Raw genomic sequence first — 22853 nt, forward strand, 5'->3', positions numbered from 1 at the left:
ACTCTGTCTTACAGGCCCTGCGGAAAGAAATCAGATCCTGCAGGGCCCTGGTCTCATGAGGCAGAGCGTTCCACCAGGCAGGAGCCAGTGTTGAAAAGGCCCTGGCTCTGGTTGAGGCTAATCTAACTTCCTTAGGGCCCGGGACCACTAGGGTGTTGCTATTTATGGACCTTAAGGTCCTCCGTGGGGCATACCGGGAGATAGTGTGGGAAGGTTTACTTTAGCAGAGTTAAACAATCCCCTTTATAAGTTTATGCAGCCATCAGCTTGTTGCTGACTCATCTGAGTTCTACTAGTAAAGATGCCTTCCTGGTTAAAAATCCCTTTGAATACTTTTTAAAGAATACACACACAAATCTGATTCATGTTAATATAAAACTATTTTACCCTCAGATTCATTCAGGTTTACAGAACTGCACCTGAAGGCAGGCTTAGGTTACATAACAAGCACATAAACTATACCAGAGGGAAGCTGGTCCTGAGGTGACTGCAACTGAGCAGTTATTTTTCAAAACTACCAGCAACCGACAAACTGGTTGTCACAGCGACCGGTTAGAACATGGAGGCCGTTAGTCCTCTATCAGAATGTTGTACTTGACTGCACCTTTACATCCCCCAGATAGGAGTTGGGAGTTGAGAAACTAATTCAAGATGCTGGAAATGCGCCCAAGGGAGGGAATACTTAAGGGTGCGGTGTTATGTACTGAAGTTCTCACCCTGGGCAAGCAGGGGGATACTGTAGATAGTTATGCAAATGAAGGATCGAAAGTGACGTTCAGTGATTGGATAGTTTTAGAAAATGGTAACAGTTACATTGTTCTGGAGCTCTATATAAGCAAGCTGACTGAGCTCCTCAGTCAGTTCTGTTCCAGCTTACATATAAAGAGCTGCTTTGGAAGAATTGCTGTGTCGTCTGATATGTTCGCCCACAACTTAACATGTGGGTGTGAGCCCTGCAGAGGTGCGGTGTGTATTTTAGGGCTGAGTGAGCTCCTAAAAATTCCTATTTGTGGGTGGTGCAATTGGGGGCAGGGGGAGGATTTTACTGATTTTTTTTGGGGGGTGGTAATTCTCCTGCCATTTGGATGGAGACAAATGGAAAAAAATCAGAAAATTAACCAGAACACTCCATGGGAGCATGGGATTTATGAAGGTCAAAAAACCAATGAGCATCTTTAAAAACTGCCCATGGGGTGGGGGGGAGAACAAGGCTTCAGAATGTCTCCCCTCTTCCCCACTTACCTTACCTTCTGTGGCAGCAGAGGAGGCAGAAGACCATTGTCTGGGCTTTCAACTGAGCCAAAGATAGTTGTCGGAAGGAGACAGATGTTTCCAACGTCAACTGATCCAAAAAAGACAGTTCTCTGAAGCAGACAGACATCTGCAGAGTCAACTGATCTGAAGAAGACAGTTGAATGAGCTTTTAACTGATCTCAGGATCCTTTCAAACAACTCACCTGGTTTCCTGGGAAACAAAACATTCTGCAGCCCATTGTGAATTCAGATCTTGGCCAAGGCCTCGCCCAATGGACTGTGGGCTCTCTCTCTCTCTCTCTCTCTCTCTCTCTCTCTCTCTCTCTCTCTGGCCCATGTCAACACTTGGTATCTTCATCCAACTTCCAAGCACCTGCCTTGCCCCTTAATTTACCCCTCACCAGGAGGGCCAGGGCAGCTGGATCTAGGCTTCCCTTACAGTTTCGCACCCCCAGCTTTGCATCGCTGTGGGAATCAAAGGGAATAAAGTGGGCCCTGACTGTGATCCGGTTTCTACCACCTCATGAAAACTCACCTCCCTGTCCAAGGTGTTAGCTGGCTGTTCCACCTTTAGTCATTGTGTATTATCTGTTCCAGTGGTTTGAAAGTTCTTGCCTTTTCATTTTAGGGTGTGGGCTACACCTTCTCTTTCCACCTGGCTAACTCACCACCTCTAGGCAGCTTCCAAAAAACACATTTGTACTCAGGGGGTCTTCCGTGGTGCTTTATTTTCACTTGAACACCCCACCTTTCCTCCAAAGAACTCAATGTGGTATACATGGTGTGCTTTCCCTGTCCAAATTATCCTCGTAATCACCCTCTGAGGTAAGCTAGGCTGCCTCCAATACTGGAAGGAGTATGAGGCTATGGTGGCTTCGAATGATGCCCCCACACCCTGGGTTGGGGCTGGAGAATGAGAGCTGGAGGGTGGGGGGTTCACCCTGAGGGAGCCCCATCTCAGATTTTGTTCAAAATTTTTGTGTGTGTACATACCAATGAGATAACCTCAATTTTTTAAAGAGTTTTTGGTCCAAAATTGGGAGGAGAATTTTTTAAAAATTTTGATTTTCGCACGATTTAGGCAAATGAAATTTCTGTGTCAGTTTAGAAAAAAACCTCCTGTTCTGCTTATTTTTCAACCAACTGGGCTTATTTTGGTATCGAAATAAAGCTATTTTTGGTCTCTTTCAAAATAAGGTATAAAAATGGTATTAAGTGCCACAGAAAAGGGTCACCAACTATTCAAAGTGAATGTTAGTCATTTTCTACCTTGGTTGGTTTGATTAGCCATAGCACACAAACCAAAACTAACACATGTATCATACTTCTTTAGTAGTAGTAGGATCTGTCTGTGTGTGGTGGCTCTTGATGCACTAACTCCAGCCTCAGTCCACTTCTTGTGAAAGTCCCCAACACGTTTGAATGGTCTTTTCCTGACAATCCTCTCCAGGCTGCAGTCATCCCTGCTGCTTGTGCACCTTTTTCTTCCACTCTTTCCCCTTCTGCATAACTTTCCATTAATGTGCTTCAATACAGCACTTTGGGAACATCAAATTTCTTCTGCAATTACCTTTCGAGGCTTTCCCTCCTTGTGGAGGGTCTCAATGGTGGCTTTCTGCACAACTGTCAGGTCAGCAGCCTTCCCCATGATTGTGCTTCCTACTGAACCAGATTGAGAGACCATTTAAAGGCCCAGGAACCCACTGCAGGTGTTATGGATTGACTAGCTATTGAACCTTTTCACAATAAATTGTTAATTTGGGGTTTTCATCAGCTGTATGCCATAATCATCACAATTATAACAAATAAAGGCTTGACATATCTCGCTTTGCATGTCATGAGTCTATCTCATGTATTAGTTTCACCTTTTAAGTTGAATTACTGAAATAAATGAACTTTTCCACGATATTCTAATTTTTTGAGTTTCACCTGTATATCTTTTCATACCATAAAGTCTCTCTGCACTGAAGCACAGGGCAGGAGGGGGCAGGGAAGAGCAGGGTGCTCCATCCTTTGCCCATTAGCTGCTCTGTCAACCTGTGCTTTCCCCTTTCACTCTCTATTCACACTTGCCCAGCCAAAGTCTTGTGCCCCAGGCTAGATTTTGACCCTGCATCTCCAATGCCAACATAAGCCTTAATGGTTCTGTGATGTTCAGATAATCAGGAGTCTGAGGCTTTAATGGCAGGGGAAGCTTGTCCTCTCAGTGACCTGACAGCCCCAAGGACAAATGGGAAGCAACTGTTCATATGCATAAAAATTCCTTTTCCAGGAAAGCTGCTGCAGGGGAGAGCAATGGGAGAACCGCCAGGACTGGTTTGGCCTGGTACTGTAGTTGTATTCATCCAGGATTACCTGGTTTCCTTAAAATTTAAAAATTAAGGGGGGATTAAGAAAAATTAAGGGGGGATTAAGAAAAATTAAGGGGGGGTTAAGAAAAACAACACCTTTTTTATTTTGATCTGATGCCTTAAAAATGCAAATGAAGGAACTTACTTGGCTCCTCCCATAAGCTGCAGAAATGATGAATAAAGCTATTTTGAAGGCTGTCCATCAGACCAGGTGAGAAGTATCCATGCCACTGTCATGACTATCTCCACCACAGATACCTGGGACTTCCAAGTGTTCTAGACAACAATGTAAGGTGGGGAAGGGGGGAAATCCATCAGTGTATTTTTCCACTTAAATGCTTCCACTTTTAGCAATGCACTGAAGGAGCATCTCTACCCCAATTGTTCAGCTGAGGTCCAGCTCTGAGGGCCTTCTGGCGGTTCCCTCACTGCGAGAAGTGAGGTTACAGGGAACCAGGCAGAGGGCCTTCTCGGTAGTGGCACCCACCCTGTGGAACGCCCTCCCACCAGATGTCAAGGAAATAAACAATGATCTGACTTTTAGAAGACATCTGAAAGTAGCCCTGTTTAGGGAAGTTTTTAATGTTTGGTGTTTTATCGTGTTTTTAATATTCTGTTGGGAGCCGCCCAGAGTGTCTGGGGAAACCCAGCCAGATGGGTGGGGTATAAATATATTATTATTATTATTATTATTATTATTATTATTATTATTATTATTATTCCATGAAATGAATTTGTCATGTTGTTGTCATACCCCACCTATAGGGCTAGGTTTCCCCAGCAACTCTGGGTGACTCCAAGCACATATAAGAACATAGCAAAACGTCAAACATTAAAAACCCTGCTTTCAGATGTCTTCTAAAAGTTGTATAGTTCTTTATCTCCTTGACATCTGATGGCAGGGTGTTCCACAGGAAGGGGAAGGCCCTCTGCCTTGCTCCCTGTAACTTCACCTATAACATGAAATAATAATAGGAAACCAGTGATATTTTAGGGAGCAGGCTAGCAGGTGAGGCCAATGACTTACCTCACAGGAGCCTACACAACACAAAACTCTGTTGCTGTATGTAGGCTTTATTTTATTTGTTTTTTATGTTATATTTTGGAAATGTACATCCAGGGTTTTCTTCTTTATTTTTTTTTGGGGGGGGGGCAAGAGAGTGGGGCCCTAAGCTATAGCTTGTTTAGCTTATACGTAAATCCAGCACTGGGGTTGTGGGTGGTTTTTCTTCTTTGGGTTAAATGTTTCTCCAGCATGCTGCAGCCTCCCCACCTGCCGGTGCTTCCTGATCTCAATATCATAGAATCTTAGAGCTGGAAGGGACCCACAAGGGTCATCTAGTCCAACCCCCTGCAAAGCAGGAATCTCAGCTAAAGCATCCATGACAGATGGCCAGCCAACCTCTGCTTAAGGAACCTCCAAGGAAGGAGAGGCCACCATCTTTCGTGGGAGTCTTTTCCACTGCTGAACAGCTCTTAATGTCAGAACATTTTTTCAAATGATTACTTGGAATCTCCTTTCTTGCCACGTGAAACCAGGAGATTCTTCAGTTGAGATTCCTGCATTGCAGAGGCTTGGACTAGATGACCTTTGGGTTCCCTTCCAACTCTACAGTTTTATGATTCCATATGCAGTTTTACTTATTTGGTATTTATCTATCAATCGTCTCTCTATCTATCCATCTATACAGAGGAGCATAGGGGACAAAATAGTAAAAGGTGGGGTTAAATGGCAATGAAAGTGGAAACAATGTGATAAGTAAATTAAAACCCATCAGTAAGTAGTGGTGATACTATCATCATCATCATGATGACTAACAGTGCAATTCTTCGTATGTCTACTCAGAAGTAAGGGGTGGTATTCAACTAAATTCTAGCCAAAGTAGACCCACTGGCATTAAATTAGCCATGTTCATTCATTTCAATAGGTCTACTCTGAGTATAACTTAAGTAGGCTACAACACACTAATTTCATCATGCTGTTGCATGTGTTTGCTTGGAACAGTAATACACAAAAAGCTGATTCCATTAGATTTGGCTAATGTTGCCTCTATTCAACTTGCCTAATTTGAGTTCTGATTGGTGTCCATTAATTACCTGAAAGGGCATCTCCACCTCCATCATCCAGCCCGGACACTAAGGACCTCCTCTGAGGGTTTTCTGGCGGTTCCCTCACTGCGAGAACAAGTTTCTAGAGACTAGATTATGAGTCTTTGTAAACTGTGTTTCTAAAGGAACTTTTGTTATTGCCAAATGGCAATGTGTTTGCATTATTAAGTTTGTTATGAATAAAAAATCATTTTAAGTTAGAGCATGATAATTATTTCACTATTAATATACTTCTTCTTAATTGTATTTCAGTTCAACAATTACTTTGATAAAATACATATTTTGTTGTGTGCAAATGGCTTTAGATACCTATTAGGTCCATAAATTACCATGTAGCATATATTCAACACACACACAAAAAACAGCAACAATTTGTTGTTGACAAAGGACAGCTGGATATATAAAGGGCCTCATTACCTTCAATAGCTTAGGGCCTCATCAAACCTAAATCCGGCCCTGAACAACCCATTTGCAAGTATAATACAAGATCAATCTCAAATTCTGAAGCAGCCTGTGAAACAGTCAGAAAAAATTGGATACTCTTCCACAGGTGGAGAAAACTCTGGAGAAAATGGAGGGCAGGCTTTGGTGGACACTAGATCAGACCAAAGGTCCTACATTCTTACAGTGACCAGCTAGATGCCAAAGGGGAACTCTTTAAGTTTGCTGCAGTAAAACAAACCACAAACCCTGGTTTGGAAGCCATACATGGTTTGCCTGAGTTGTTTCTTCCATGCAAGGAGCAACTAGCCCAGATAAGCAAGTTCATGGGAAACTATTAGCAGATTGAGGTTGAATCCTGACAAGACAGAAGTACTGTTTTGGGGGACAGGGGGCGGGTGGGTGTGGAGGACTCCCTGGTCCTGAATGGGGTATCTGTGCCCCTGAAGGGCCAGGTGCGCAGCCTGGAAGTCATTTTGGACTCACAGCTGTCCATGGAGGCGCAGGTTAATTCTTTGCCCAGGCAGCTGTCTACCAGCTCCATCTGGTACGCAGACTGAGACCCTCCCTGCCCGCAGACTGTCTCACCAGAGTGGTGCATGCTCTAGTTATCTCCCTCTTGGACTACTACAATGTGCTCTACGTGGGGCTACCTTTGAAGGTGACCTGGAAACTACAACTAATCCAGAATGGGGCAGCTAGACTGGTGACTGGGAGTGGCCGCCGGGACCACATAACACCGGTCCTGTGAGATCTGCATTGGCTCCCAGTACGTTTCCGAGCACAATTCAAAGTGTTGGTGCTGACCTTTAAAGCCCTAAACGGCCTCGGTCCTGTATACCTGAAGGAGCGTCTCCACCCCCATCCTTCAGCCCGGACACTGAGATCCAGCGCCGAGGGCCTTCTGGCAGTTCCCTCATTGCGAGATGTTTAGCCCTGTTTAAGGAAGTTTTTAATATTTAATGCTGTATTGTTTGTAACACTTTATTAGAAGCCGTCCAGAGTGGCTGGGGAAACTCAGCCAGATGGGCGGCGTATAAATAATAAATTATTATTATTATTATTATGAAAGACAGGTCACTATTATGATCCCTAGATTGCCATTGGGAATGTACTGTGGCTGAGCCTTGAATGAACGACTAACGCATTCATCCATTGACCATAGCAGGAAGTGACTGATCAGAATCAGATTCAGTGCAGCCTGGCTCTGGGTGCCGAACCAAGGGGGCGCTGCAGGGCTCTGCAATGGTGACACAGTGCATGTCCAGACCACAAGACAAGACGTCTGGGGTGGGGGGCAAAATATGGCCTCGCACAGGGCGCCGCTGAAATCTGGAAGACCGAAGTCCGCCTCTGGGATGAGCCTTTCACAAACTTGCTCTTCCATCCACCCTTCTTCTGCCCTCCAGGAAAACCCAGTTCAGCCCCCTACATTCCACTCCACATGGAAATTACAGGGGGTTGGACTAGATGACCCTTGGGTCCCAACTCTACAATTCTATGGTTCAAACACACGGGCAACCTTGCATTTGTGTTGCCCATAAGGAAACTCACCAGAGCTCAAGGGTGAACTGAAGGTGGTGGGAGACAGATTTTCGCCTCTCCCTGGAGCTCCTCCCCTGGGCCTTGACTCTTTTAATTGGAAGCAGGTGGTGGCAGTGAGGTGGTGAGGGCTCAAATCTTCATGTTGCATTTAGAAGTTCCTTGTTTGGAGAGAGAGAGAAAATTCCAATAAAATGTGTGTGTTAAAAATCCTCTCTCCCCATGGAACTTTGCCCAGTCCCCACACACCACTAGGAACTGCCGCATTAAAATACCTATCCAGATATAATAACTTTATAGCTTTATGCATCTTTTGGTCTTATTGGCCCCTCTGAGAGGCAATTCCCATTTTAGAGACAAGGAGCTGTGGCTGGGAAAGCAAGGGCTTCCTCAAGAAGTCCTTCCTCAGGGTCACAGCTGAGCTGAGGATTTAATCAGCTCTTCTAGAGCCTAAGCTCCACCTCTGGGTATCAGAAGGTCTCACAGGCATGCTGCAGATCATCTGCTTGGCCTCCTCTGAATTCAGTGGGCTTACTTCTGAGTAAACACATGGAAGATAAAGGAGCCTAGATACCAAGCCTGTCATCACATCCTTTTAGCACTTTTCCACCATCCCGGTTTCTGTGCCAACCCAATCTTAGCAACAACTACAATGGCTGTTTGGCAATGATTTGGCCTTTGCTTTGCATCCCTCAAATGTGCTTTATTTTGACAATAGCTACTATAAAGCTTAGTATTTATCTTATAAAGCATAGTATTTATATAGCACTTTCTTTGGTGACTTGCGTTCAAAGAAATAAGAACTGGCCTGCCAGCCATATGCCTCTGGAAAACTAAAGGAAAGGTGTGAAACTAATGGCATTTCCCCGTTGATTGTTCCCAGCACCTGATCCTTAGAAATATACTGTCCCTATACATGGAGGCTCCCTTCAGCTCTCTTGGCTTAGGTTCCTAGCTGTTGATCGACTGATCTTCCCTGGATTAATCTGCCCCCAGTATATCTGAATTAATACAGTATAAGAATAACAAACTGCTTTGAGGGTTAAAAACAAACAAGTTACTGGTTTGTTTTAGTTCTTGTTTTTATTATGTATTTTTATGTTATGCCCTGAGATCTACAGATGAAGGACTATTTAATAATAATACTGATTTTTTTATTTTGTTTCGACTACAGCAGACCAATGCAGCTACCTACCTGTAACTAATAATAATAATAATATATCTATATGATGCCCATCGACATACAAATTTAATAAATAAAATACTGAATAAATTGACATTCAATGCCCTTTTTTAAATGTGTTGGGGAGGGAGGGGGTTTATTGGGTTGTTTTTGCTTTTATTTATCTCATATATTTGCTGTTTTTACAGTGTGCTTTTATGTTACTGCGGGTCTAGGGCAGCATACAAATTTTATAAATAATAATAATAATAATAAATATTTAAAAGTTAGGAAATAAATTGCGAAGGAGGGTCTCCATCCTCCGATCTGCCGCCCCTCCCTCCCGCCCCGCCCAGCAAATTGGACCCCCTTTTAACATGATAATGACTGGGGAAGTCCTGCCTGCAGCCCATAAAAGATCCCCCAGGGGATCGCGGTCGCTTCGGTGATCCAGCCACGCTTCCGAAGGGTCCCGCCGGCTCCTCCATCCATGAGCATCCCACTGGCCCTCAATGCCTCTTACCGGGTCTACCCTGCAGGGGTGGTGGCCCCCGCTGACATGGGCTACGACGGTTACTACTGGCCCTCGGTGAAGGAGGAGATGGAGCCGGGGAGCTGCTCCGGGGGGTTCCCGGCCCCCGAGGCTGTTAACGGCCCGGAAGGGAAGGGCCCCAGCAATAACCCAGGTAAGCGGATCTCCTAGGAAAACGCGCAAAGGAGGTTGCAGCCCTCTTTGCCTAAGTCTCTTAAAGTCACTTCACCCGGGAAAGCTGACTCCATTCCACCAGGGTTCCCCCAAACATGGGTCTCTAGCTGTTTTTGGGGTACAGTTCCCATCATCCCTGACCACTGGTCCTGCTAGCTAGGGAGGATGGGACTTGTAGTCCCAAAAACAGCTGGAGACTCAAGTTTGGGGAGCCCTGCATTTACTGTACAGAATTCCCTTTCTCAGTTAAGCAAGCATTGGGAGCTTCTTGCAGCGAATGCAAAGCTTGGAATTCGCAAACTGTGAAGCAGAATACAGAACCCTTTTGGATGCAAAAGTTGGGCATTTCCTCCCTCGCTTGGTTTTAATGCACCTAAGCGGGGTTGCTTGTTCGGAAGTCGCTTGGGGTTGCCTGGGGCAAGATAAAGCGACTAACAAATTTAGTAAGTAATAATAATGATGATAATTTCGATGGGGGGCCTTTTAACCGAATTTGGATTGTGGCCTTTTCCATGATAGGCTTGGGTGATGTGCACGGCAGTAGGGCGTAGTGGGTAGAGGGGGTTGAACCCGGAGACCGGGGTTCAAAGGCTCGCTTAGCCATGAAACTCTGGGTTTCACCATCGGACTCTGCCTACCTCACAGGGTTGTTTTGAAGGATAAAATGGGGGGGGGCATGTGCACCACCCAGAACGCTTTGGAGGAAAGCCAGAATAGAAACGCAGTAGATAAAGAAATAGAATTGTTTCCTAGGGAGCCCATTTTGCTGACTGCGCAGGGAGCAGGTTGCAGGTGCGCAGCCGGATCCTATGCAAAGCTAGGTGCGCGGCGCCTAATTGGGCTAAAAAAGTTATGGATCTGGATTTCCACGCCAGCGCAAAAGCCCAGCCCCTGGTGGAGAGGAGGTATTCAAGGAACAATTGCCTGGGTTTGAAACTGCCCCTTAACTAGGTAGCAAAACAGGATCAGTGCTAGGAGTTGCTGCCTAGCCAAAGAAACCGCTTTCTGGCCGGAGAAGAAGGCGCTCACATCAGCACCACATTTAAAACGCATGGCTTTTTCCTCCTCCCCCAAGGCTACCCTTATCTCTTAACCTGGATTATTACTGGGCACAAATTGCTCAGTTCCCAACATTTTGCGGACTCGAAATGTGAGCGCGATCTGGGTGTCAACTCCTTAATCCTGCCCTTCCCTCTTGTCATGAACGTGAATTTTGCCGAAGCACTTTGCAAGCCAGTGACATACCAAACAGTGTTTTGCAGAGTCATTTAAGGATTGTCTTAAGCAAGAATTAAAGCATTGCTTACATTTAGTTCATGAGTGTTCTGCAGTCTAGTGATGCTAATGATAACTGTTAATTGATGGGCGTGGTCTGTTGGTCCTGGAGATGAGAAATGCAATCCTAGCAATGTTTACTCAGGTGTAAGTGCTAGTTAATTTACCTGGGCTTAGTCCCATGTTGGTGGAGTTAGGATTTGCAGCCTATTGAAGGTTTCCTTTTATGTTTCTATGTTCAGAGTGTGCAAACTTTCAAATATCACAGGAGGTCTGAGAAGTAGATACAGTTTGATCTTGCCTGATGCAAGGGTTCTGTATAGAAAGTTTGTGTACTGTTTTATAAAACTTATTTATCAAACACTTTTTGCATTCTGGCTTTTTAGGCCCCTTTCTTCCCTATTTATCCTTTGCATACTGTCTCTACTTGATTCCTAGATCTCTCCCCGAGGTCTTCCAGCTCTGGGATATTCACTTATACACCAGATTCTGCAACCAGCCCCAACAAGCTGCCCGGCTCCCCAGATCTAACTTCTACTCCCCAGCGGTGCAAGGAGGAAAGTAAAGGAGGCAAGAAGAGCAAAAATCGCACGGCTTTCTCTCAAAGGCAGCTGCAGGTCTTGCACCACAGATTCCAGATGCAGAAATATCTCAGTCCACAACAGATCCGAGAACTGGCCTCTGCCTTGGGACTCACCTACAAACAAGTAAGTGTTTTGCTGAAGCAGGGCAGGGTCAGGCCGGGAGACCTTTGGCCAGAATTTTTTTAAGATTTGCTCTTGTTGCACTTGACTTCCAGTCAAGTCAGAATTCCAGTTGTCAGAATTCCAGTTGTTCTAACTGGTGGCGGCTCTTGCATAAGCTGTCCTGCAGAACAGTACCTTTTCTGTCTTGAGATCCAGCCTTAATATTTGTCTGCCACACAGGAGGCACTTCTGACTGTGTATGCCTTGATTATTTGAGCCTTCCTTCCTCTCCTTCTACAGCTTCCTTTCTTACATAGCTTGCTTTATTCTTTCTTGGTGGCGTGCAGAATTGTATTTGTTTCCTTGTACTTTAACTGCCATGGCTTCTCTTAGCTTCCCTGGGAGTTCTAGTTTGGTGCTGGTGGTGAGATTTCCATAAGACATCTACAAGTTTGAACTGCAACAAAATGCTGCAGTGTGGGGTTATCTTGATTAGTCATTTAATCTTTTGCTTCCCCATCGCAACACACTAGTCAAAATTCCATAGCACACTTTCAGTTCTCATTAGGCTGTTTTTGAGGTCCTTCCTATTTTATGCACTGCGACTTTACTGTTTGTTTTCTGATATCTAATTTATTGGGTACTATTATATTCCAATGGGTTATTGAATATTACATCTGATGCAAGTTGTTTATTTTAAAGTTACGTTTTTATTATGACATTTTTGTATTGGGTCAAATTGTTATAAGGTGTGCAATCTTTGTTTCTTCTGCTTGTATACCGTCTTGTGTATAGTAATATAGAAAAGTGTATACAAATTAAAAATGAAATGAAATTGCATGCAAGTAGTGCCAATTTGGTAACAAATCTCCACCTACACATTGAAATGGAGGGAATGGCCGACTCTCTACTCACCTGCACAGAACTCCAGAGATCTCTTGAAAAGAAGGAATGCCAAGTTCATTCTAAGTGTGTTGTATAAACATGCTCACTGGGTGAGCTTTTTTGCCTTCGTGGCTGACAATGTAAAGATCTGAGTGTGTGTTTTGTGAGTGGTGCAAATACACCTTTGCATAGATTGACTACAGATGAAGGAAGTTGCTTCATCTTGTACTGTGTATTTCAGATAAAAACCTTGTACCAATCTTGTACTGTGTATTTCAGATAAAAACCTGGTTTCAGAATCAGCGGATGAAGTTTAAACGAACCCAGAAGGAAGCTGTGTGGATGAGAAGAGGAATATGCCAACCTCAGGTAATAAGGCGGCCCATTTGATGGAGCAGAACTTCTCCAACTTCTGACTGCTTGATGTTCCAGTGTGTTGCCTTTATAGTAGTGCCTGGCCCACAATGTGAGCAAAGGGTTGTAGATTCAATCCTTGGCATCTCTAGTAGGGCTGGGGAAAATCCCTGTGAAATCCTGAAAGTGCTGCTACCAAGTAGTCTAGACGATGACTGATGCTGAGATCCTTAGCTCATCTATCTGTATAAGACAGCTCCTTATGGTTTTGTCCCCAAATAAACAGGGCTTTCCAAATCCAACCTAGAACCATAGAATTGTAGAGTTGAAAGGGACCACAAGAGTCATCTAGCCTAACTGCCTGCAAGTCGAAAACCTTTTGCCAAACTTGGGGCTTCAACCCACAACCCTGAGATTAAGAGTCCCAAGATGTACAGACTGTACAGACTGAACTATCCCAGCTTGATCTAAGCCTCCATTTCTAAGCGTGGGGAGAGAGGACACGGGCACTTTTTTCCCCTTTCATGTATTGGGTTCTTCACTGACATGGGGGTCAGCAACAACAAACAAGTATAATGTCCCATATATGTATCTCACAAAAAAATACAAAGCAGGCCTCAGTATGACAATGGGGCTTTTAAATTAAATATTGGTCGAGGGAGCGGATCCGTTACATAGGTAGGGGCAGTGGCAGATATATCTGTTGAGACTACACCCACAGTGGCCTCAGACAGACCTGACACAAAGTAAAGACATCTTATCTGTCTAGACACACCATTTTTAATCATTATTTTAATGTGGAGTGTATTTAAGTTTGAAAACAAAAACCCTATTCCTTCAGAGCCGGGATGGATGGTATTATGGAGCATTTACAGTTCAGGACAATATTTTAATAGAAAATGTGTACAATTTAATATAAAAAGGTGGGAGTTCAGTTAGGGCAAAAGGGTCTGTCTTACATTGAAACATCCTCTGCCATGAACACACAGGGTGGCATCGGGCACCCCAATACTGGTCTCCACCCTCAATCTCCAGATGGGAATGATTTTTGCCTAACTTTTCTAAAGTTGCCTGAAGGACAGCTGAGATAATGGATAATAATTTAATAATAATAAATTATTATTTATAGCCCGCCCGTCGGGCTGGGTTTCCCCAGCCACTCTGGACAGCTCCGAACAGAAAATTAAAAACATTATCCTTGACATCTGATGGGAGGGCATTCCACAGGGCAGGTGCCACTACCAAGAAGGCCCTCTGCTTGGTGCCCTGTAACCTCACTTCTCCCAGTGAGGGAACCGCCAGAAGGCCCTCAAAGCTGGACCTCAGTGTCCGGGCAGAATGATGAGGGTGGAGACGCTCCTTCAGGTATACTGCGCCCAGGCTGTTTAGGGCTTTAAATGTCTGCACCAACACTTTGCATCCCAGTACGTTTCCAAGCACCTGTAGACAGGTGATGTCTCAATGCTAAGCATTGCTATTTGGGTGTGTGTTGAAACATCACTACTTTTCTCTTTACAGAACGGTTACCTGGACATAAACCCCAGCTATCACCAAGGATATGCCATCAACGATGCTAGGAATATCCATTCATTGGCCAATGCCCATGAGAACTACGCCAGCAATCCCGTCGGTGTCAACAACCAGAACTATAGCAGCGATCACAGCCAGATCTACGGCAGCCCCCAGGGTCTGTGTCCGGTTGTGGGGGAAGGAGAGGATGGAGGCTTCTTTGGGAAGGCTGCTGGGCCCTGTTATGGCCAACAGGCAATCGAGTACATCAGCCAGCAAAGGATGAACTTCTGTCACGGTTTCTCTGCAAGCCTGGAGTATGCTGCTGTGAAGATGGAGGGTGGATATCCTTTTCCCAGTGTATCTGCCACTGCACCAGGCACCTCTGTCCTGCAACATTATCAGACAGACCCTCTTGCAAACCCAAGGACACCAGAGCAGCTCTAATTCCCAGACTTTAGGTTCTCTCCCTGCCACCCAGGGCTCTCATTCTTTTACTGCTTTCTCTTCAGATTCTCTTGCTGCAAATAGGAGTCCCGCTCCTATCTTCCCACCTCCTTCACTGGCATCTGTGAGGGATCTTGGCACTTGGAAAAAAAACAGAAAATTGGCAGTTTTATTGCTGTCTTCTGACTCGGGGGGCTGTGTGTGTGTGTGTGTGTGTGTGTTGCATGTGTGGCTCTGAACTTGGCTTTCATCAGTTCATCCTGGCTGGTTCCAGGAAAAGGCACTCGATGTGTATGGAAAACCATGTTCATGTAGAGGAATCTGCAAATGTTAGAATTAACCGTGCTCCCGTCTCCCCTTGATTGTCTGCTGTGTGAGTCACTTCCTCAAGAGCTCAAAATTTGGCTGCCCCTCCCCAACCCAATTTGAAGGCAGCTTCTACTCTTAAAAAAATGGACTCTTTTTGTTTCTTTCCCCATTATCCTCTTTGATCTTTCATGAAAGATATTGTTTCTTCCCTAACAAGAGAGTATTTACTCTTGCTTCAACTGCCTATCTGTTAAGAGTAGGATGACTTGGGGGGCAGAGGACAGAACTTCTGGTTTATGGTACATCCACTACATGGAAGCAAAGGGGTTGCCTTTCTGACCTATATGACAACCTGCTGCTATTGAACCTGTCCTCTACTGCATCTCTTCACTTGAGGAGACCTCCAAAACCATAATGGACAGAGCCAGATATAATCAAGGTGAAAAGTGAGGTTTTCTTTATTTTGGCAGGAAACACTGTAGGGGGCTCTTTATTTCCCCTTGCACCACAAACCTTCAGGCAATAGCAAGGGGTGACCTCTGCAGGTTCTCTTTGATCAGTCCTGGAAGGACTGCATAAACAATCCCACAGTAACCCTCTAGCCAAAGGCTCTCTTAGGTAGGGCTTAGTTGCTGATGGCCAACTTGGAACTTAGTATTACATGCCCCCCAATTTTATTATAAAATATTTCATTCACCAATATGACAAGACCTATCGTCATAGGGGATCTACTGTAGCTGCCAGAAAAGATGGCGGCTTGTGTGCTTTTTTAATATGACACTGCAGGACACTGTTGATTTTTCCTCTGGCTAGCCTTGCTTTTTAAGTCTTACTATGTAGTGATTACTGGAAGGGGGAGGAAACTTCTGCCTCCTATCCGGCCATACGGTGGACCTACCTGCTTAGCAGCTGCCTAACTGCCTAGATTAGATTTTCTTTTGGAATGAGGGGAGAGTTAATGGACTTGCCAAATGTTTTTAGTGTTTCATATTCTCGTGGTTCATGTGTTTGCATACAGAACACACCTGCTTTCCAGTTAACAGTGTTTACTATATTACTGTCTCATTTTTAATCTGCATAAGGCATTGGTGTTATGATTGGTTAGTAAAAGTGCATCCTGATAACCGTGTTTCTGTTTAGCTTTTTTTGTTTTGTTTAAATAAGCCATTGGCAAGTATTTGCAGCTGTTATCGTACAAGAACCTTGTGATAAGTACATAACCTTGTTGCCCAAGGAGAAATGTTGCTAGCCAACCGATGTTAGTTTTGTTGAGGTTCAGGAAACCCATTTAAGACTCCCAATTAGCCATGATGCCCATAGACTTTCTTTAACTGAAACAGGCTCTGACTTACATTTCCCAATGATTTCATATATTGCTCAGAGCAGCTTGGATTAAGGTTACCTGAGGCTGAAAACTAGTTATCTTCATGCTAATAATAATAATAATAATAATAATAATAATAATAATAATGCAGCCTTCACTCATAGAGAAGCCTATTGCATCCTTCCCAGTACTGGAGCATTTTGTCTATTGTAAACCACAGAGCCTAGGGCTTGCTGATCAGAAGTTCGGCGGTTCAAATCCCCGCAAGCTCCCGTTGCTTGGTCCCTGCTCCTGCCAACCTAGCACTTTGAAAGCACACAGTGCAAGTAGATAAATAGGTACTGCTCAGTCATGCTGGCCACATGACCCAGAAGCTGTACGCTGGCTCCCTGTCAGGAAAGCGAGATGAGCGCCGCAACCCCAGAGTCATCCACACCTGGAACTAATGGTCAGGGTTCCCTTTACCTTTAAAGGTAAAGGTAAAGGTACCCCTGCCCGTACGGGCCAGTCTTGACAGACTCTGGGGTTGTGCGCCCATCTCACTTAAGAGGCCAGGGGCCAGCGCTGTCCGGAGACACTTCCGGGTCACGTGGCCAGCATGACATCGCTGCTCTGGCGAGCCAGAGCCAGAGCCGCACACGGAAACGCAGTTTACCTTCCCGCTGGTAAGCGGTCCCTATTTATCTACTTGCACCCGGAGGTGCTTTCGAACTGCTAGGTTGGCAGGCGCTGGGACCGAGCAGCGGGAGCGCACCCCGCCGCGGGGATTCGAACCGCCGACCTTTCGATCAGCAAGCCCTAGGCGCTGAGGCTTTAACCCACAGCACCACCTGCGTTACTCCGCTATATTTCCCCAAATATTTATGAATGAAAGGGCAAGATATCCCTGCCATGCTGCTTAATTATTTGCAATAGTCTGAAAGGTGAATTATACTCTCTCCCTTAAAATTACACCTTTGTGTCTATAAACTGTGGTCTAAGCTACTTTTTGAATCCATCTCTGCCAAAAGAAGAACTCACTTTGAAACTTATAGATGGTTCCTAACACCATGGAAGCTGGCAATGATAAACCCAGGAAACTCAACTAAATGCTGGAGAGGTTGCACCAGTACAGGCACATATATCTACATGTGGTGGGAATGTCTCAAAATTCAACACTTTTGGACATCAGTCCTACCAGAAATCTTCAAAACAACAAAAAGAGGTATTAGAAGCAACTCCAGAACTGGCCCTATTAAATATAGACAACAACATGCACTCAAACTACAAAGAACTCCTAAGCCACCTACTCTCAGTAGTTAGGAGCATCATAACTAGACACTGGAGGGGGACCTGTCAGGAGTGAACATGGACCACTGGTACCAAACCATATGGGAAACAGCTACTAGAAAAGCTAAGCAACTAATTGAAATGAGTACACGGACGAACAAAGGGGATGCCTTCACCCTGTGTGGCTCCCGTTCATTACACACACAGTCCAACAAGACAACAGCATAAAAACTCCTCCCTCTCAGACAAAACTCACTGCAAGCAACCGAACGCTGCACATGCACTATGCAAAAGAAGGAAAAATCATTGCCTCTCCTCTTTCTCCCACCCCTCCCCACATCTTTCTCCCCACCCCCAACCTCACAATGTCTATGATAGCAAGGTCTCACACCAAATGTAACTGACCTGTAGATAGGACTCTTGTAAACTGAAAACAAGAGGTGTTATATGTACCTTTGTTATCCATGAAAATTTTCAATAAGAACAATAAAAAATACACCTTGTTTTGGGTGTGGTACGCAATGCCGGGGCTGAAATTGTACCTAGATGCAAATAGAGCCATTAAAGAAAGAACATACATGGGGACACACATAATGACAACTAACCTAACATGAGGCAGGTGTCTTGGGATGTTGTTTAGTCGTGTCTGACTCTTCGTGACCCCATGGACCAGAGCACACCAGGCACTCCTGTCTTCCACTACCTCCCACAGTTTGGTCAGACTCATGTTCAAAGCTTCGAGAACACTGTCCAACCATCTTGTCCTCTGTCATCCCCTTCTCCTTGTGCCCTCCATCTTTCCCAACATCAGGGTCTTTTCCAGGGAGTCTTCTCTTCTCAAGAGGTGGCCAAAATATTGGAGCCCCAGCTTCAGATAGGCAACAGCAACTAAGGAAGGTTTATTTAGGAGTCAGCAACTTGGGTGATGGAGGGAAGGCAAGGTGGTGTGAGAACAACCCTAATATTCAGCTTATGACCTTCTGGAGGCCAGGAAGGGATTTTTAAATAATAATAGTGTCCTGCTTTTTGCCTGGGGTAACTTCTATAGGCTGGGAGTGGATCAGGCCAAAGGCTCATCTAGTCTAGCATATTTTCCTCAAGGTGCCCAACCAGAAGCATTGCTGCACTAAAACCCAGGGCAATCAATGTTTTTAGGAGGGGCGTCAAAGGAAATACAGCAATGTCCTGTACAATTAAGTGTTAGTATTAAGCACCTTAATATGGGTGTCAGGACAGCAGTGGGGGAAACTTGTTGGAAGCAAAGCAGGTTTCAGAAAAGCCAGCCTCACTGAATGCTTTCCCTAAACAGGAGGGCCTTCTGGGACAAATAGATGGAAAAGGAAAAGCAGAGCTGCATACTGTCTACATGTCACATTAACCCTCGGCTTCACCCCCGGGGGCACACTCCATTGTCTCTCGAGACAGATGGATGCCAACAATACCAATCAGGTTTCACTTCAGGTAGCAGTGATGGCCCCTCATCCACCTCCACAGGCCTCACAAGCTGTATCCTCAGTAACATGGCTGGGCAATCTTGCCATACGTTCATACGCGAGAAGGAACAGAAATAGGTTCAAGAATCTATTCCCTCCCAAGCAGCGCTATAGGGGCCTCAGTTGGATGAGGCTCAATAGAAGATCCTTGGATACGTTAGTCCTGCACAGAAGGAAGAAGCCCGGTTGCTCTGTGGTGATACTATAGCTGCCATCAGAAGTTACTTTATCCAATCAACCATCTTTGGAGAAGGGCAGGAGAACATGACCATTGCAAAAGGTCAGGAAGGCAACATTTCCCCATACTTGCCAATCTCCCACATCCTGGTGGGATAGCTATGTCAACAGAGCATAGAATTAGAGTTGGGAGGGGTCACGGGTCATCTAGTCCAATCCCCTGCAATGCGTGAGACTCTTAATTTCAGGGTTGTGGGTTCAAGCCCCACGTTGGGCAAAATATTCCTGCATTGCAGGGGCTTGGACTAGGTGAGCCTTGTGGCCCCTTCTACAAATATATGATTCTATCCCATTGTTCTACGCAATGCCTCCTCCCCCCTCTTGCTGCTGCATTGCTCCATGTCACAGAACCACAATGGTTGACTCCAGAATTGGCCAAGCTGTAAATGCGGAATTTGGCAGGCCTCTTAAATCTGAACATGATTTATTTTTTATTATCTATTACGATGTTTACTGTAGTGACTTTATCTCACTTAGAGCACTACTTGTGCAGAGAACACAACTTGTTTCCCCTGATAATTTTATGGTGGGGTTTTTTTGTAAACCCATTTGAGGTTTTAGTACAGCCAAGTGGTATATAAATATTGTACAATAAATAAAATAAAATAGTTTAACCTTTTAGTCTAATGATGCTCCTTTCGCTTGCCCACCTGCTCCACAAATTGCCGCAGTTTTGCAGGTAACATTGCCCCACCCTACAATATGCAAGAGGAAAATTAACTGCGAACCCCCAAAACCAAACCAGAGCCAAACTGTGTGCAATGAAATTCACCTCCCAGTGCAAATTGTTTCACTGCAGGGGAAGAAAATTTTGCATTTCTTCTCTCAGTGCTCAGGAGGGGGCATTGCCCCCTCTGGCTATGTCTGCTCTTTCAGGAAACCTTGGACCAAAGATGTTGATTGAATGAATCGCCAATCATCTTGCTTGCCTTGTTGTCAACAAGAGGGCAGCCTATGCTAATTCTTTGGCACTTTTCTGCTCTCCTGCATTAGGGGATGAAATTTTGCATGATAAATGGCAAAATCCCTGACTTAAATTTGGGAGATATCACTTCAGGGTTTCAGCTCCAGTAAGCTCCCCTCCTTCCTTGGCATCTAGATAACCTTACCTATCAACTCTATAGGGGGTGCCTTAGACTTTGCTCTTTTCAGTCTCACCCTCAACCCCCAAAATATGGGGATAATACTATATAGCTTCTTATAAGAGCCAACATGATGATGTATGTAGGGAACATCGGACACTATATAAATGCCAAGTATGATTTTTAAAAATCTGAGCAGTGTACTTTACAAAAGTGACAAGAAACACCATTCTAGGGTAGCTCTTAAGAGCAAACACCTGCAAATTATACAGCCACCTTTGTGTAGAAACCACACTTTTTTTATATATGCATTTTCACTGAAAGTTTTCAACACATAATTAAAACCAAACTAATACAAATAAAAATAGAGAAGAAAGGGAAAAGGAAATTAAAAAAAAAACAAAGAGAAAAAACAAAGAGAGAAAATAGGAGGAAGTAGAAAGGGAAATAAAATACAGAGCCCTCTATCAGGGGTGAATATTAATCCTTATCTCACACAGAAGAGGGTAAAGCCTCCCAGCTTTCACCAGGGAGCTTCTAAGATATCACAGTTTTAACACCTGTGTGTGTTGTTTTTTAAAAAAAGGATTCTTTGTAAGGTAAGACAGAACTTGGTTGCAATCAAATGTGTGCTAAAAATTAAATTCCAGGGAGGTTCGCACACCCTGGGACATATGCAGTCTTCTGAATTTCATAGAAATTGATCTGACAGAATAAAGAGGCAACATTTTGTTATATATGAAATCTGGGTTTCTCCAAATTCATAAATTTTAGCCGCGTGTGTGTGTGTGTGTAACAGAAAAGAATTACTTTCACTTGATTTCCACAACTATAGCTGTCTGTTGCAGTAAATACACACACATTACACACACACACATTATTATTATTATTATTATTATTATTATTATTATTATTATTCTGCATACATATTTGAGAGCAACCCTGTCCTTCCAGTAAACCTGCATAGGAATTCTCATCTGACAGAGCCCTAGTTGAAATTGAAGCAGGATAGTCTTTATTGCAGATCAGTCAAATCAGAAGACTCTGGTTCCACTATCATGCCAATCATCAGCAGGTTACTCCTGAGGTAAAAATAAAACATAAAATAAAAAATATATGATGAGTTTCCTCTTTTTGTTCCTACTGACCCCTCTCACTGTGTGGTATCTGGGAAACACTAGCCATACCGAAGGTTGTTTTGCGTTAAGATTCCAAATGGTAGCTGCATGCATTTGCAATGCAACATAATTTACAGCTGCAATTTGGAATCCTAACGCAAGACAACCTTCCGTGGCAATTCACTGGTAATCCACTCTGCTTTCAATGCAGTGCAGGACACATCATTGCCAGTGAATGGATATAGTATATTACTACAGCAGAGAGAGACACACAAAGAAAGAGCAAGCATATTATAACTGCTTGAGTGTCAGGGTAGGATTTGAGAGATGCACACCCTACAGTATTTCACATACGCAAGGGTGTAACTTGTAAAAAAATTTTTTTAAAAAAACTATTATCCTGAAACAGAAAAAAAAAACTGTTTCAAAATCCAAATAATTAGGACTTTCTTTTGTTTTCTACAATATTGATGGCTCTCATTATGTATTATTTCCCCAAATGGACTAAAACGCTTACCTTCACCTGGTGACAAAATCCTGAAATTACAGCTTCTTTCTTCCCACTCCCCGTTTGCTGCCATCTGGTGAATGGAACTATACAGTCAGGTACACAAAGATGCTCACCCCCTGCCCCAGTCAGGACCTCCAGCTTTACTTAGATGAATGCTCTCTTTTTTTGGTCTTCTCACTGTGCAGAAGTGAGAGTTGCTCATAGAACATAATAGAGAAATGCAGAAATATAGCCCAACTGTGTAAGGGCAAAAGTGCCCCCACCCCATCAAAAACGAAGAGGACAGGATCTATCGCCTTTCTCTAAGCCAGATCGTGGCCACTGGTCCCATCACCTCCTGGCAAATAGAAGGGGAAGAAATGGAGGCAGTGAGAGATTTTACTTTCTTGGGCTCCATGATCACTGCAGATGGTGACAGCAGCCACAAAATTAAAAGACGCCTACTTCTTGGGAGAAAAGCGATGACAAACTTAGACAGCATCTTAAAAAGTAGAGACATCACCTTGCCAACAAAGGTCCGTATAGTAAAAGCTATGGTTTTCGCAGTAGTGATGTATGGAAGTGAAAGCTGGACCATAAAGAAGGCTGATCGCCGAAGAATTGATGCTTTTGAATTATGGTGCTGGAGGAGACTCTTGAGAGTCCCATGGACTGCAAGAAGATCAAACCTCTCCATTCTGAAGGAAATCAGCCCTGAGTGCTCACTGGAAGGACAGATCGTGAAGCTGAGGCTCCAATACTTTGGCCACCTCATGAGAAGAGTAGATTCCCTGGAAAAGACCCTGTTGG

At 44.2% G+C, this 22853-nt stretch overlaps 2 protein-coding genes across 2 annotated transcripts in view; one reads left to right on the top strand and one right to left on the bottom strand.

Moving 5' to 3' along the window:
- The window catches only part of LOC307206545 (alpha-2-macroglobulin-like protein 1), an 83527-nt gene extending 81921 nt beyond the window's left edge, over positions 1 to 1606 (bottom strand). The window contains exons 1-2 of the mRNA XM_079959914.1: positions 1458 to 1606; positions 1243 to 1398 (exon numbers count right to left, since the gene is read on the bottom strand). Coding sequence (XP_079816040.1) covers positions 1243 to 1398; positions 1458 to 1591 — 290 coding nt within the window. The 5' untranslated portion in view covers positions 1592 to 1606. The remainder of the gene's footprint in view (positions 1 to 1242; positions 1399 to 1457) is intronic.
- A 7693-nt stretch (positions 1607 to 9299) lies between these two features.
- Positions 9300 to 16372, top strand: NANOG (Nanog homeobox). The gene is made up of 4 exons (XM_079959715.1): positions 9300 to 9545; positions 11279 to 11547; positions 12691 to 12780; positions 14284 to 16372. The coding sequence occupies exons 1-4, from the start codon at positions 9350 to 9352 to the stop codon at positions 14719 to 14721; spliced, it is 993 nt and encodes a 330-aa protein (XP_079815841.1). The 5' UTR covers positions 9300 to 9349; the 3' UTR covers positions 14722 to 16372.
- Positions 16373 to 22853: the final 6481 nt, after the last annotated feature.

The sequence above is a fragment of the Podarcis cretensis genome (genome assembly GCF_951804945.1).
Source record: "Podarcis cretensis genome assembly, chromosome: 17".
Taxonomy (NCBI): domain Eukaryota; kingdom Metazoa; phylum Chordata; class Lepidosauria; order Squamata; family Lacertidae; genus Podarcis; species Podarcis cretensis.